The sequence below is a fragment of the Elgaria multicarinata genome, chromosome 5, assembly GCF_023053635.1.
Source record: "Elgaria multicarinata webbii isolate HBS135686 ecotype San Diego chromosome 5, rElgMul1.1.pri, whole genome shotgun sequence".
In the NCBI taxonomy this organism is placed as follows: Eukaryota; Metazoa; Chordata; class Lepidosauria; order Squamata; family Anguidae; genus Elgaria; species Elgaria multicarinata.
This window is the reverse complement of record NC_086175.1, coordinates 136,490,331-136,505,329: the sequence shown is the minus strand read 5'-3', so window position 1 is coordinate 136,505,329 and position 14,999 is coordinate 136,490,331. Positions and strand designations below refer to the sequence as shown.

General features: G+C 59.8%; 1 protein-coding gene across 1 annotated transcript in view; it reads right to left on the bottom strand.

The window, feature by feature from the left end:
- Positions 1-1,122: 1,122 nt before the first annotated feature.
- The window catches only part of DCHS1 (dachsous cadherin-related 1), a 51,216-nt gene continuing 37,339 nt past the window's right edge, over positions 1,123-14,999 (bottom strand). The window contains exons 12-20 of the mRNA XM_063127757.1: positions 14,625-14,834; positions 13,435-14,298; positions 12,499-12,612; positions 6,494-6,705; positions 6,124-6,278; positions 5,672-5,802; positions 5,134-5,420; positions 4,016-4,154; positions 1,123-3,761 (exon numbers count right to left, since the gene is read on the bottom strand). Coding sequence (XP_062983827.1) covers positions 1,207-3,761; positions 4,016-4,154; positions 5,134-5,420; positions 5,672-5,802; positions 6,124-6,278; positions 6,494-6,705; positions 12,499-12,612; positions 13,435-14,298; positions 14,625-14,834 — 4,667 coding nt within the window. The 3' untranslated portion in view covers positions 1,123-1,206. The remainder of the gene's footprint in view (positions 3,762-4,015; positions 4,155-5,133; positions 5,421-5,671; positions 5,803-6,123; positions 6,279-6,493; positions 6,706-12,498; positions 12,613-13,434; positions 14,299-14,624; positions 14,835-14,999) is intronic.

The following is a 14,999-nucleotide window of genomic DNA, read 5'->3' as shown; positions in this document are numbered from 1 at the left end:
ACACGTACACACACACACACTTGACTATGGCATGCTGCTGGTCTGTGCTTTGCAGGTGGCTGTGAGGAGCACCGGGCTCCCGGCTCAGACAAACCCCAACACAGAGGAAAGGACTCCTCAGAAGACCATTGGAGCTGGGCCTGCAGTCCCAGGGCTGCCACAGCCAAAGCCAGGGTGTGCCGTCTCCTGGGCACATGCAGTGCACCCGGGGCACGCGAGCAAAGTGAAGGTCTTCTTCTTAGGGATGGGCGTGTGCGTGTGTGTGTGTGTAGGCAGGCAGGCAGGCAGGCAGGGGGGAAACCAGCCCCACCCCAATGCATGTGCATAGCCCGGAGCAATCCATCCAGCAAGCACAGGGCAGGGTGGGAGGGTCCCTGCTGGGAGGTAGAGTGTGGGCTGATAATGCCAGAAGCTCCCCAAATCCTGGCCTAGGAGGAGAGCAGCTCCGTGTCCTGCACAGGTCCGTGGCTTGTGGCCTCCTCCTGCTCTACTCCTCCATTGCCATGGGCTGGGGTCAGTGGAGCTATGTTTGTGCCATTTCCCTCAAGCTGGCGGCAGCGGCGGGTGGGGGGGGGACATCTCCTTTCATCACAGCTGCTCGCTCCATGGAACAGCAGAAAATTCCTTGTGCGTGGGTGGGAGGGAACGAAGAAGATCCAGCCATGCCAAGGAGGGAGGAAGGGAGCGAACAGCACCTTCTGTATATGTGTGTGTGTGTGTGTGTGTGTGTGTGTGTGTGTGTGTGTGTGTGCGCGCGCGCGCGTGCCCATGGGGGAGGGGCAGTATGGAGGGTGCATTGTGACAAGTAGAGTCTATTATTTGGGGGTGGGGAAGGTAAGGAGACCCTGCTGCTTGCAAGGCGGACTTTTCCGTGGCTCCCGGTGTGGCTCCCCGGCCTGCAGCCTCTTTCCTTTCACTTTCGAGCCTGTCAGACCTCTGGAGAGCGAGCAAGAGAGTCGCTCCCCCAGCACCCTCTTGACCTGCCCTTCGCAGAACCCCTTTGCAATGAGCAGGGGGCTTTGGGGGGTGCTGCTTGCGACCCACAAGGACGCGACAATGGATGGAGAGTCCCAAGCGACTGAGGGAGCCGCTGCCGCTGGGTGCAGGTGCAGCAGCCACTGTCCGGGGGCCCCGAGGAGACAGCGTGCGCCCGGGGTCCAGCTGGTCTCCTGCCCGCCAAAGCGCAAAGAGTATGTGGATGGCCGGCTAAATGCGGAGCTCTGCCTCCTCGGGGGTCTCCGAGGAGTGCTGCTCGGTGCTTATGGCGGACGCCGAAGGCCCCTGCGAGACCCCAAAGGGCGAAACCACGGGGGACCGGGCTGCCAGAGGGGACAGGGAGGGCGAGAAGCTGGGGGACATGGCTGCCGACGAGAGGGAGCCCTCATGGCTGATGGGGGACCGTCGCAGCGAGGACAGGTGCGGGAAGGCGCGCCCCACGGCGGGCTTCGGGGGCACGGACTTGGCCCCAGGGTGGGCCACCGAGGTGATGAGTGGCGGTGGGTCTATCCGGGGCTTGGGCTTGGTGGGGAAGGGCTTGCGCAGGGAGCTCTCGTCCTTCAGGCGTGCGATCTCCGTGAAGACGCTGGCCAGCGGCTGGAACTGGGGGCACCAGTTGAGGAGGTAGTCCCAGTTGTAGCTGCCACGGAGCTCCTCGTCGCTCGCCACGATGGCTGTGAGGGAGCCGTCCACGCAGGGCTTCCCGTCCTCGGGGAAGGAGTAGTCTTTGGTGGAGGAGACATTGAGGCCGCAGCCGGCGCCCAGGAATGCCCCGCCGCCGCCCATGTCGTCCCGGTAGAGCTGTGGGGGCTGGCCCGGGAGCAGCAGGCTGGGCCCCTTCCTGTTCTTGAACCAATGGGGGGCGTCCAGGGTGGTGGGCTCACAGGAGACGTCGGAGAGGCGGTCGGCATCGGTCTGGATGCCGGAGTCGGGGCCCCGGGCAGCCAGGTGCTCCTGCAGGGAAGAGGTGACGCTGGACATGCGGGGGCACTCGTTGATCATGCGGATCTCGTCATCCTCAGCTGCCTCCGCTGAGCCCCGCCCACTCGAGTGGGAGGGGTCCAGCGACCCGCCCCTGGTGGCATAGGGCCCAGCCGGTTCTGTGCCGTAGCCGGGCAGGGCCTCATGGTAGAGGCAGCCTGCCCCAGGCAGGACCGGCTCGGCGTGGCCCAACTTTTGCAAAGAGCCGCTTTGCTGCATGTGGGCCAGGTCCGCCTCCTTGTGGCCGCGGCCTTGCCGAGACCGGATGAGGGCCAGCACGATGGCCACGGCCGCCAGCACCACCACCACCCCGAGCGAGGCGGCCACGGACACCACCAGCATCAGGTTGAGCTCCGGCACCAGGCCGAAGGAGGTGTGCGTCACGTCGATGATGACCTGGGCTGAGGCGGAGCGCGAGGCAGGCAGGGGGCTGTGGGCCTGCACCTCCAGCACCATCTCCCGTGGCTCCCGCTTGGGAGGGCCTCCGGGGGGCGCCTGGCTGTCCATGCGTAGGTAGAGGATCCCGCTCGTCTGGTTGATCGCAAAGAAGGGAGACGATTTGGCCAGGGTGTAGAGCACCACCCCGTCCGGGCCCTCGTCTTCATCAGTGGCCCTCACGTACCCTAGGCTCTGTCCCCGGCGTGCTCCCTCAGAAATCTCAAAGCTGAAGGCTGGGCTAAGGAAGACGGGGTCGTACTCGTCTTCTCCAGAAACCAAGACACGCACAGTGGCCGTGGCCGAGCTGTTGCCGACATCCGTGGCTTGCACCAGCAGCTGGACGGCCTTGGTGCGCTCGTAGTCGAATGGCAGGCGAGAGCGCAGCTCCCCCGAGGTCCCGTTGAGGAGGAAGCCCTCCGAGCCTGCCGTCTGCAGCAGGGCGTAGCGCAGCTCCCCAAAGACCCCCACGTCCGTGTCGACTGCGTGCACGGTGGTGACCAGGCTCCCGGGAGGCAGGTTCTCCCTCAGGCTGGTGCTCAGCGTCTCGATCGGGAAGTACGGGAGGTTGTCGTTGACGTCCTTCACCTCAACAGTGACCGCCGCAAGCGCAAAGTGTCCGCCTGCCCCGTCGGAGGCCTGGACCACCAGCGTGTGCTGGGCCTGCACCTCGCAGTCCAGTGCTTGGGCCAGGCGAAGGGCCCCAGTGGACGGATGCAGCTGGAAGAGCCCACGGGGGTCGCCGGAGCTGATGCTGTAGTGCACATGGCCGTAGGGGCCGGAGTCGGAGTCGTGGGCGGCCACGCGCAGCAGCTCCGTGCCCGGTGCTGTGCTCTCGCTCACAGCCATGTGGTAGGTGGCACGCCCAAAGACCGGGGGGTTGTCATCGACGTCCAGCACCGTGAGCACAATGGGCACCACAGCACTGTGCTGTGGCACTCCGCGGTCAGACACGGCCACTGTCAGGTTGTAGACCGCGACAGCCTCAAAGTCCAGTGGCTCGGCCAACACCAGGCTGCTGGCCCCGCTGACCCGCCCCTCCAGCTGGAAAGCGTGGCCACTGTTGCCACTGAGAATGGTGTAATCCAAAGCTGCATTGTCCCGTGTCACATCTGCATCGGTGGCTTCCAGGGTGAGCAAGGTGGTGCCTGGTTGGAGGTCCTCAGACACACAGGCGTTGTAGCGTGGCTTGGCGAACTGGGGCCCGTGGTCATTCACATCTATCACGTGGATCTGCACGGTGGCCCATGCAGAGAGGCTGGGTGTGCCCCCATCATGAGCCTCAACCAGGAGGTCCAGGGTGGGGCGCCCTGGCTCCAGCATCAGGGGCTCAGTGGTGAACAAGGTCCCTGCAAGGGAAGAGAAAGCGCAGTCAGTCCAGAGGGAGGGAGGGAGAGAGCTGCCCCATTCCGCAAAGGTCAGGCAGCAGAGTGCCGTGCAACTGATGGTGCTATATAAATAATAATAATAATAATAACAACCACAACCTCCACCCACCTGCTGCCCATCCCCACCCTGATAGGCAGGGACCAAGCCTAGGGCCTTTCTTGGGGAAGGATCTGCTGCCCACCCACATCTCCTTGCCCTGGCGCTCTGTATGTACCGTTGCTGGTGTGGATGGCGACGTTGCGGCTGGGCTCAGTCAGTCGGTAGGTGACTTCCCCGTTGATGCCAGAGTCCAGGTCTGTGGCGCTGAGGGTCAGGATGGGGCTGCCGGCTGGGGTGTGTTCTGGCAGCAGCACCTAGAGGACATGGAGGGCGCCCCATCAGTTCTTTGAGCTGGCTTGCCATCAGATGCAAGTCAAGGGATGCCTAGAGCAAAATCCTTCTAGCGGCGATGGACCGCCTGCCTCCCAGAGACCCTCCATAGCCAAACCTCCTGAGCCCTGGGCGAGTTTTGCACTGAGGGCAGGCACTGCTGGAGACAGAGAATCATAGAATCATAGAAGAGCAGAGCTGGAAGGGGCCCACAAGGCCATCGAGTCCAACCCCCTGCTCAATGCAGGAATCCACCCTAAAGCATCCCTGACAGAGGGTTGTCCAGCTGCCTCTTGAAGGCCTCTAGTGTGGGAGAGCCCACAGCCTCCCTAGGTCATGGGTTCCATTGTCATACTGGAGGGGTGGGAGCTTGACATGGTTATCTTATGATGCCAAAGGAGGAGGAGGAAGAGGAGGAAATTTCCCTTTGCCCCCAGAGCAATTCAGATACTGTGCAAAGCGGAGCGGAATGCTTCTACCTCTATAAACAAACCACACTTCTGCCCTCGCTCACCTTCAGGCCATTTTTGGTATTTGGCATCCTTGACTCTGATTCTGCTAGTCCACGAGCACTGAAAATCTCAGTCTTCAGCAACCGCTTTGGTTTCTAAGGCTTCCCAGGGAGTGGCAACCCACTGCCCACCCTGGGCTTGGCTTGCAGCTGAAGGCGGAGCAGCTGGAGAGGCCAGATGCCGTGTCCTCCGCACCACATGCTCCACCACCGAATTCAGCAAAGCGCGCTATCCGAGTTATATCTGCCTAGAATGACCTGCGAGCCAGTTCTGCTTGGCCTCGTATCGTTTTGCCACTGGCCCAGCGCCGTGGCTTTCAAGCAGGCTAGGAGAGGCATGGCGAGGCCAGGGCCTTGCCCACTGCCCTGCCTGGTGGCGCATGTGCGGATGTTGACCTGGCAACGTGAGTGACGGGAGCATGTTGGGCAGTGCTGGTGTGAAGTGCTGGTACCTGATATAGCGCCTGGGCAAAGACCGGAGCGTTGTCGTTCACGTCCTCCACTACCACGGTGACGTTGGCCTCGGTTTCGTGTTGGGAGTCAGAGGCGCGCACCGTCAGAACGTAGCGGCTGCGCTGCTCGTAATCCAGCGGCCCCAACAGCGTAATGCGCCCTCCGTAGCGCAGGATACTGAATGTTCCCGTGGCGCTGCTGTCCAACAGGAGCACGTAGGAGAGCTGAGGCCCACAGTCCACGTCGTTGCCTGTCACCATGGTGATCTCGGTGCCCACCAGGGCATCTGGGTGAGAGGTGAGGGAAGCCGGTCAGGGCTGCGTCTCCATCTGGCTTCCAGGGGAACAAGCGAGGGGCGGCTTGGGTGCTTCCAGCGGACTGAGGGGCTCCTGGGGGTGGGTGGGGGTGGGCCTGGCAGAAACGCCGGGGCTTCGGTTCTCGAGAGCGCCCTGCTTTTGCACGGTGTCCGCGAGCACCCCGACAGGCGAGGCGAGGCGCCCTTCCCTTCCCTTCCCCTGCCCAATGCCCGCTACTCACTCTCCGGCACCCGCACCTCCCAGGGCGCAGGGATGGTGGGGCTGTTGTCATTCACGTCCATCACCACCACAGTGAGAGTGGCTGAGCCCACGAGGGGAGGGTTTCCTCTGTCAGTCGCGGTCAGCACCAGCCTGTGGGGAACACAGACGTCTCGGGGGGGGGCTCAGTGGCTCGCTAGAGCCCTGGCAGTGGGGCAGGGGCACTGCACAGCTCGTGTCTGCCCCGGAAGTGGGGGCAGCGCTAAAGAAAGGGTACTGGCCAGGTGCCTCTGTGGGGTCTCACGTGGGTGTGGCCACTCCTAGCCCTACTTCCCCCACCGGCCCCCCACTGCCTTCCCACAAGGGCCGAGGCTGGGAGCACATGGCAGAGGCGGGAATTGCCCCGGCCGGCTCCAGCAGCCTCTCAAGGCCCAAGAGAGTCCCTATGGAGGGTGGGACGAAGCACCGGCTCACCGCGTCTGGGCCCAGATCTCTCTGTCCAGAATGGCCGCGGTCGTGATGATTCCTGTCTGGGCATTGATGTGGTACAGCCCATTCATGGGCAGCGTCTGGTTGATGGTATAGGTCACCTGGCCGTTGGGGCCCTGATCCAAGTCATCGGCCACAACCTGCAGTGAAAGCACAGTGAGAGTTCCCCCGCCACTCGAGACACGCCCACTGCGCCTTCCACGACCCTCAGAGGTCCCCCCGCCCCCCACTCCTGCCCCCCCCCATGCATTCCACTTGTGCCTCCCCTGGATTCAAAGGCACATGCCGGCCCCATCTTCCCCTCTCCTTCCCTGCAGGCATTGCAGGAGCCGCCTCTCCCCACCCGAGGTGGTACCTGGATGACAGACGAATCGTAGCCCTGGGCCTCCCAGATGAAGGCCACATAGTCCTGCAGCTGGAAGCGCGGGCGGTTGTCGTTGACATCCTGCAGGTTGACGTTCACAGCCATGAAGGCGTAGGAGGAGGCTGACTCCGCCTGCAGCACCAAGCGCACGCGGGGGCTCAGTTCGAAGTCCAGGCTGCCAGGGCTGTGTACGGACACCAGGCCTGGGGAGGCAAGGAGGAGACCCGTTGCCTGGCTTCTCCGGCTGCTGGCGGCGGTGATGAGCCAGTAAGTGGTGCAGATCAAGCAGAAGGCTACATGGGGGGATGCCGGATCAAGGGGCGGGGTGGAACGAAGCTGTCCAACCCGGAGCCTAGAACTGGACGCCGCCCAGTCTTGGTGATGGGGTGGCAGGTTCTGGACAGGCCCAGGCAATGCGCCGATGTCCAGCAGTTGCTGGGGGACACAAGTGGGAGGGTGCTGTTGCACTCCCGTCCTGGTTGTGGGTTTCCCACAGGCTGCTGTCTGGACACGGTGTGAACAAAACACTGGACTAGCGGGACCTTTGGTCTGATCCGACACCAGGGCTCTTCTGATGTTCTTATTTCCTCGTGGAATTGCGTTCGTATTGCATAGAACTTACAGCCTTGGATCCAGACTTAGGGCCTTTCTAGACCTAAGGGCCTTCGGGGAGGGAGGCGGGACGATCCCAGACGTACCTGCTTCCGGGATCGTCCCTGGGTGTCTAAATGGAAGCGCGACATCCCAGAAGGGAAGAGGGACGTCGCGCCAGCCATTAAACAAAAGGAAACACCAGGCTGCGGCGCGCACTTGCACGCCAGCGAAAAGTAAAAACAAAACAGAAAAAGGCCCGCCCCCGCTCCCTGCCCCGATGTCCCTGGACTCCCCCCGGCCCGGCTCCTTCCCACTGCTGACCCCCGCTACTCGCGGGGAGGAGGGAAGAAACCAGGACCGGCACCCACACTGCCCGTGGTCCTCGGGATTGTCCCGGGACTGTGGGTAAAACTGGGATAAGCGAGGTCTCGGTTATCCCGGGAAAATGGAGGGATCGTCCCCACCCGCTTTCGGGATCCCCGGTGCGTCATTTGGATGCACAGGGATGATCCCTGGGGAAAAGGCAGGTGTAGAAAGGGCCTTAGTTGTCATGCTTAGAGTAAGTTAGTCACGGCTTACTGTTTCTGTTTATTTCAATGGGTCTATTCTGTTTATTTCAATGGGCCTCTTTAGGGTGGATTCCTGCATTGAGCAGGGGGTTGGACTCGATGGCCTAGTAGGCCCCTTCCAACTTTGCTATTCTATGATTCTATGAGTCGATGATTCTAAGCATGACGAAGTGTGGATCCAACCCATTACCCTCCTGCTTGCTCCCGTCGGTCATTAGGGTAGGCCTTTTTGGTGGGTCTTCATGCTCCCTGGATTCATCTGGTGGACGCTCAAAAAAGATCGTTGGGTGTAGTTGCCCCCTCTGCCCCCTGCCCTTTGCTGCCCCTGGAAACAAGGCAGACTGCATCAACTAGGATGAGTGTTAGGCACATGCTAAGAACATTCCTCTCTGCCAGCTTAATTTTTGTTGAGTGAGTTTGTTGCTGGTTACTCTTAGACTGGGTTTGGACAACACAATAGTCAATTGTTGATTAACTAGTCCGCAGTAGATTAAATAGTCCATCGTTTCGTTGACTATTGTGTCGTCTGTCCACCCTTTTCCACACAACGCTTGGCTATTTCCCAGAAATAACCAACGCAAATAATCAACAGTGTGCAGAATTGACTGTCTGCACAACTGTTGATTATTGTGTCGTGAAATAGTCCATTGACTATTTCACAGGCCTACAGAGTCGTGAGGCAAGAGCGGCAGAAACCCTGGCCACTCTTGCCCAGCTGGGCTCTGTAGCCGTGTGCCATTCGTCCTGGGAAGTGCTTGGGGAGCCACTGGCCCCTGGGTTCTTCCCAGGACGTGCACAAATGAAGAGCAGGGCGAAGGGGTGTATGGATCTGTCCTGCGGCTGTAACCTCAAGCTGCAGATGGGTTTCTCTTCTACGGTTTGACGCTACAGCCGCAGGAGAGATCCATACACCCTTCCGCCCCAATATCCGAAGCCTGTTTGTGGTTAACGGGACTAGCGTGAGCGACTTCCTCCGCCATCCTGTGTGATCCCTTCAGGGATATCGGCATGGCGCGGAAGAAGACAAAGTCAGAAGCGGGAGCGATGCTTCTGCCACCCCACCCTGCTATCCATTTGGATACGGGGTTGGACCCCATATCCAAAGGAATAGCGGGGCGGTGTGGATGGGTCTCTCCTGCAGCAGGGACATGATCTGCACCCGGCGCCCCTCCCAGGGACGGGATGCACACATCCCGGGGAGCTCGGGGGAGCCGCGATCGTCCCATGCAGCACTGTGGAATGATCTCCCCGATGAGGCTCGCCTGGCACCAACACTGTTATTTTTCAGGCGCCAGGTCAAGACTTTTCTCTTCTCCCAGGCATTTAACAGCATTGAACAACGCTAAGTTTGTTTTTTAACAGACCCCAGAACTGTTGTTTTTAAATGGATGCTGTTGTTTTTATACTGTTGTTTTTATGTTTTTGATGGTTTAAAATTTTGTATACTTTTTTACTGTTTACTGTTTTTAACTTTTGTAAACTGCCCATATAAATGTAATAAAATAAATAAATAAATAAATTATTTTGTTAACTGGCATGCAATTGGTTAAATAAATAAACTCATTACCACAAAGCGGGATGATAATCAGCTTAACGGTGAGACGTTTTTTAAAGGGCACATTCACAGAAGAGAAACACGACTATTGGCCACAGTAGCTACGTGGCGTCCAAGTCAAGAGGCGCCCGCATCCCTGATGGCCAGGCGCGCGCCGGCTTGCAGGTGGAACTGCAGCCCCCAGCCAGAGCAGGAGCCCGCTCTGAAAGCCTGTTCCGCTTTCTGTGGGAAATGGCTAATGCCCCATCTCCAGCTCCTGCAAGCAACTTGCATTTAATGGGTAGCCGGGCTAGAAAGACATAGAATCATAGAATAGCAGAGTTGGAAGGGGCCTACAAGGCCATTGAGTCCAACCACCTGCTCAATGCAGGAATCCACCCTAAAGCATCCCTGACAGATGGTTGTCCAGCTGCCTCTTGAAGGCCTCTAGTGTGGGAGAGCCCACGACCTCCCTAGGTAACTGATGCCATTGTCGTACTGCTCTAACAGTCAGGAAGTTTTTCCTGATGTCCAGCTGGAATCTGGCTTCCTTTAACTTGAGCCCGTTATTCCGTGTCCTGCACTCTGGGAGGATCGAGAAGAGATCCTGGCCCTCCTCTGTGTGACAACCTTTCAAGTATTTGAGGAGTGCTATCATGTCACCCCTCAATCTTCTCTTCTCCAGGCTAAACATGCCCAGTTCTTTCAGTCTCTCTTCATAGGGCTTTGTTTCCAGACCCCTGACCATCCTGGTTGCCCTCCTCTGAACCCCCTCCAGCTTGTCTGCGTCCTTCTTGAATTGTGGAGCCCAGAACTCTAGACGCAATACTCTAGATGAGGCCTAACCAGGGCAGGGGCTTCAGAGCTGGCTGCTTTGGGCTCATTGGACTGAAGGGCGCAGTGGCAGAACATGACCCCCCTTCGGTCACTTCCTGCTGGTGAACGCCAGGCTGGTTGTGGGGACATTGTGCTCAGCCAGGTGGGCCCGGCAATTCCTTCGCCACCGTGAAGATTTCTCTAGACCGAGATGAGTTTTACGACCATTATAACGAGGGAGGGGGCATAATTCATCATTGCATGTAGTTCCATCTGGTGCATGGATCTATCGAGTGCTCTTATCTATAACAGCTAAATGGAACCCCCCCTTCAATGGGGTGGGGGCACAGACTATCACTGAATACCTGGTGCTACGCCCAGCATCTGAGGCAGTATGCCTATGTACACTAGTTGCTGGAGAACATGGGCAGGAAGGTGCTGTTGTGCTCATGTCCTCTTTGTGGGCTTCCTATTGGGGCAGCTGGTTGGCCATTGTGTGAACACCGTACTGGACCCTTGGTCTGATCCCGCAGGGCCCCCCTTGTGCGCTGGCGACAAATGCTGGTGCATGGGGGGTGGGGACAGAGGGCCCATCACCTCCACGGGATGGGCCCTCCAGGTGAATATATCAAGCTGCCTTTCTCCCAAGTCAGGTTACTGGTCTATGAGGGCAGCCTTGACCCCTCTGACTTCAGGGCCTCTGGTAGAGAAAGGTCTTTCCTGCCCTGCCACCCCGTAAGCAAGCAAGCAACTGATTAGTTATAGCCTCCTTCCACAGTTGCCTTTGGCTTTCAACAAAATAAACATTCCCGAAATACAATTTAAAAAACCATTAAATGCAGTAATTTGGGTTGGATCCAACGTCGTCCGCCAGTGGAACAGGGCCTCCCCGTTCTGCCCTCCCCTCCTGCACGCCCTCCAAATGCGCTCCGAACAGTTGGGGAGCCCTCCAGAGCAGATGTGGCGGTTGCACTGGGGAGTGGGAGGGCTGAGAGGACGGGGGAGTTTCGTTCTGCCAGCAGCGTTTGTCACGCAGGCGGAGGTAGGAGCCAAGCCTTCAGTTGGAAACCCCCCCCCCCACAGGGCTAACTGACATCTTCACCCTGTGGGGAAGAAGATGCGAGGGAGACTGGAGCAGGCAGGCACCATCGGAGCCTGCTTCAGTTGGACCCCCCCCCCCACAGGGCTAACATCTTCACCTTGTGGGGAAGAAGGAGCTGTTGGTTTGCCCCTCCATTGGGAGATGAGAGGACGGAGCAGGGCCTTCCCACCAGCCTAAACAGTCTCCTTAATTTCTTTTTATTTTCTCCCTCTTCCCTCCCCATCCACTTTTCCTTGTGTGTCATGTCTTTTTTTTAGAATGTAAGCCTGAGGGTAGGGACTGTCTTCTTTATTGATACATTGTAAGCCGCTCCGAGAGCCTTTTGGCTGAGGTGCGGGATAAAAATACTCTAAATAAATAAATAAATAAATAAATAAATAAATAAAATAAGCCTTCCCAAGCAGGTCAGAAGCATAAGAACATCAGAAGAGCCCTGAGGCTGGTTCAGACCCGGGGTCCACCTAGTCCAGCACCCTGTTCACACAGTGGCCAACCAGCTGTCTGCCAGGGGCCAACAAAGCAGGACATGGTGCAACAGCACCCTCCCACCCATGTTCCCCAGAAACTGGTGCACACAGGCTTACTGCCTTGGATACTGGAGGTAGCACTCAACCATGAAGGCAAGTAGCCATGGATACCCTTCTCCTCCAGGAATTTATCCAACCCCCTTTTAAAGCCATCCAAATTGGTGGCCAGCACCACATCTTGTGGTAGTGAGTTCCATAATTTAGCTATGTGCTGTGTGAAGAATTGCTTCCTTTTATTTTTCCTGAATCTCCCACCCATCAGCTTCATGGGATAATGGGCCCATTGGGTTCGAGTGTTTTGAGAGAGGGAGGAAAAGGTCTCCCGATCCACATTCTGCACACCATGCATCATTTTGCGCACCTCTATCAGGTCTCCCCTCAGCCTCCTCCTTTCCCCCAAGTTAAACCATCCCCGCTGTTGTAAGCTTCCCTCATCAGGGAGATGCTCCAGCCCCTTGATTGTTTCAGCTGCAGAGGCAGCAGACAAATCCTTCAAACTTGAAAAGCCTCTGGAAAGAGAGAGGCTTTCAACGGGGAACAGGATCCTTTCCCTGGAGGCGAGGGTGCTACCCGGAGGCCACTCTGGGGCCGTCACCAGGCAAGGTGTGTGCTTCACCTCTGAGCCAGGGGCCGCTGGCTGGCAACGGCGGATCCTGCTGCCGGAGATGACCGGAGGCTGGGCGAGACGGGCCCACGGGATCTGCTGCAGCAAGGGTGCCGTGGCGTTCCCAGCAGGGCTTGCAGTGCTGGCTGGGGAAGGTTGTGGCTGAGTGACTCAGACCTCAGTTGGCCCACGGGGGGCCCTTGCCCACACTGTGATGCAGCTGCACTCGCCTCCCTGCTCGTTCCCCTACCTGAGCTGGGCTGGATGTGGAAGGATCCCTTCTCGTTGCCACTGAGGATGCTGTAGGTGATGCGGCCCGAGGAGCCTGCCGTGTGCGCGGCTGGGATGCTCACTACGGTGGTGCCTGTGGAAGAGACAGGGAAGAGACAGGATCACCGTGAGCCATATGCCAGAGGGGGAAGAAGAGCAGGAGGCAGATGATCCACAAAGGGGAGCCTCACGAGGGAGGCAGGCAGGGAGGGAGGCAGGCAGGGAGGGAGGCAGGCAGGGAGGAGGAGCCAGCCCTGCAGCATGACTGGTGGGGGAGAAAGGCGGAGGGCTTTGGTACGGCAGGCGTGAGGGTGGGGGGGTGGATCTTGTGCCCGGCTTCCCTGGCCAAGCCCTCCTGGCATGGGGAAGCCTGCTGCTCAGTCCACAAAGACCTTCCGGTGTCAATCAGCCCCTCGTCTCTTCATCTGCCCTCCAAGCACCCTGCAGGCTTTTCAGGAGGAACACCTCCCAGGTGAGGGCAGAGGCTGCAGCGCTGGAGGCCAGGAGGGAGCGGCCGCTTGCCTGGACGGCCACGGGAAGCGCAACAGGAATCCTCACCCACAGGCCTGCCGCGTGCTGGGCGAGCCCCCTCTTTCTAAGGCTGAAGAGCAGAGGGATCTGCCTTGCGCAGAGGCCAAGCCATCGGCCCATCGAGGCCGGTGGTGTCGATGCTGGCTGGCAGTGGCAGGTCCTCTCCCTCCGGGGTTTCAGGCAGGAGATTCTCCCGCCCTACCTGGAGAGGCTGCTGGGGACTGGCCCAGGATCTGCTGCGTGGGACGCAGGGCCCCCACCATGGCGCCCCAGGCCCTCCCCAACTAATCGTGATGGGTTCCTGGCGTGGGGGGTGGACAGGACCGCCCAGGTGTTCCCTTGCTGACGCGCTTTTGCCCAGAGACACACCGCCCTCGGCAAGTACCTGCTCTGGCGTTCTCGGGCAGTGCCACGTCACTGGTGGCGCGGGGGAAGCGCACGCCTTGGTAGATCTCGTCCTGCAGGTGAATGACCACCGCTCCAGTGGAGGACAGCGAGGGCTTGCCCAGGTCGCTGGCCAGCACAAACAAGGTGCGCTGGCGCTGGCTGAGGGTCCCCAGGGGCTGCAGCAGCTGGATGGCTCCCGTGTAGGTGTTGATGGCAAAGGCCTGGCTGGGCGTGGCCAAGCGGTAGAGGAGGGAGGCGTTGGCCCCAGCGTCGTGGTCCTCGGCACGCAGCGTGGCCACCACCCGCTTGGGCGGCGTGTTGCGGGGCAGCGTGACCGCCAGCGGGCTCAATGGGAAGGCCGGGACGTGGTCATTAACATCGTGGACGGTGACGGTGACGTGCACCGAAGCGCTCCGAGGACTCAAGGGGGAGGAGTCCACCGCCAAGGCCAGGAAGCGGTAGCTTGCCCGGCGCTCCCGGTCCAGGGGCTGTGTGCTGGTGAGGCGGCCCGTCTGTGGCTCAACCTGGAAGGTGCCCAGGGACTCGTTCGCTAGGAAGTAGGAGACGAGGCCGTTGAGGCCCTCGTCCGGATCGACGGCTTCCAGCTCCAGCACCAGGGCTCCAACGGGCAGGTCCTCGGCCACCTCCACCCCATAGGCCTCCAGCACAAAGCCAGGGGGGTTGTCATTCAGGTCCAGCACTTGCACGTGGATCTGCAGGTTGGCGCAGCGGGGTGATGAGCCATGGTCACAGGCCTGGACGGTCAGCCGGTAGCTGGCCACACGTTCCCGATCCAGCCCGCGTACTGTCGACAGCTGGCCTGAGACCGGGTCCAGGGTGAAGTCTTCCTCCGGGTCTCCAGCTGCAGGGGGGAGGGTGGGGGAGCAGAAGTGGTGGCTAGACTAAAGGTGCCAGCAAATGGCCACTCTGCCATGCCCTGCCATGCACCCCCCCCCCCGCTGCCCCAGGCAGAACACTTTTCCAGCCGATTTCTCTAAGACGTGACCGGATCCAAAGAGGAAAAACGTGGCTGTGTGGAAAAACTCTGAAAGGAGCGAGAGCGGAGATGTCCCTCCAACCGCTCCGAGCTTTACATCCCATGAGGCTGTGGCCCCGGAATATCCCCACCTTGCCCCCGTGCACTTCCTGGCCTCCAAGAGGGTCCCTCCCACTGGAGGGAGGCCTTACCTGCCAAGTGATAGGACAGGCGTCCGTTCTCTCCTGCGTCGGGGTCGGTGGCACACACAGTGGTCAACTTCGCGTGGCTCTGGTTCTCGGGCACCTCCAAGGAACAAGCATCGCTTTGGAACGTTGGGGTGTGGTCATTTTCGTCGGTCACCAGGACACGCACCGTGGCCTTGGCCTGGTGAGGGGGCAGCCCCGTGTCCCGCGCATACACTGCAGGGGGAAGGCCCAAAGCAGTCATGAGGCACTGGGCGAGGGCACGGCCGGTCCTCGTGCGTGATAGAGAACAACCTGCCTGCATTCCACACCCAGGGAGCCCAGTGGCAGGAGGGACGCTGCTTTTGCACTCGGGTCCTGCTGTGGCCTTCCCCACGGGGC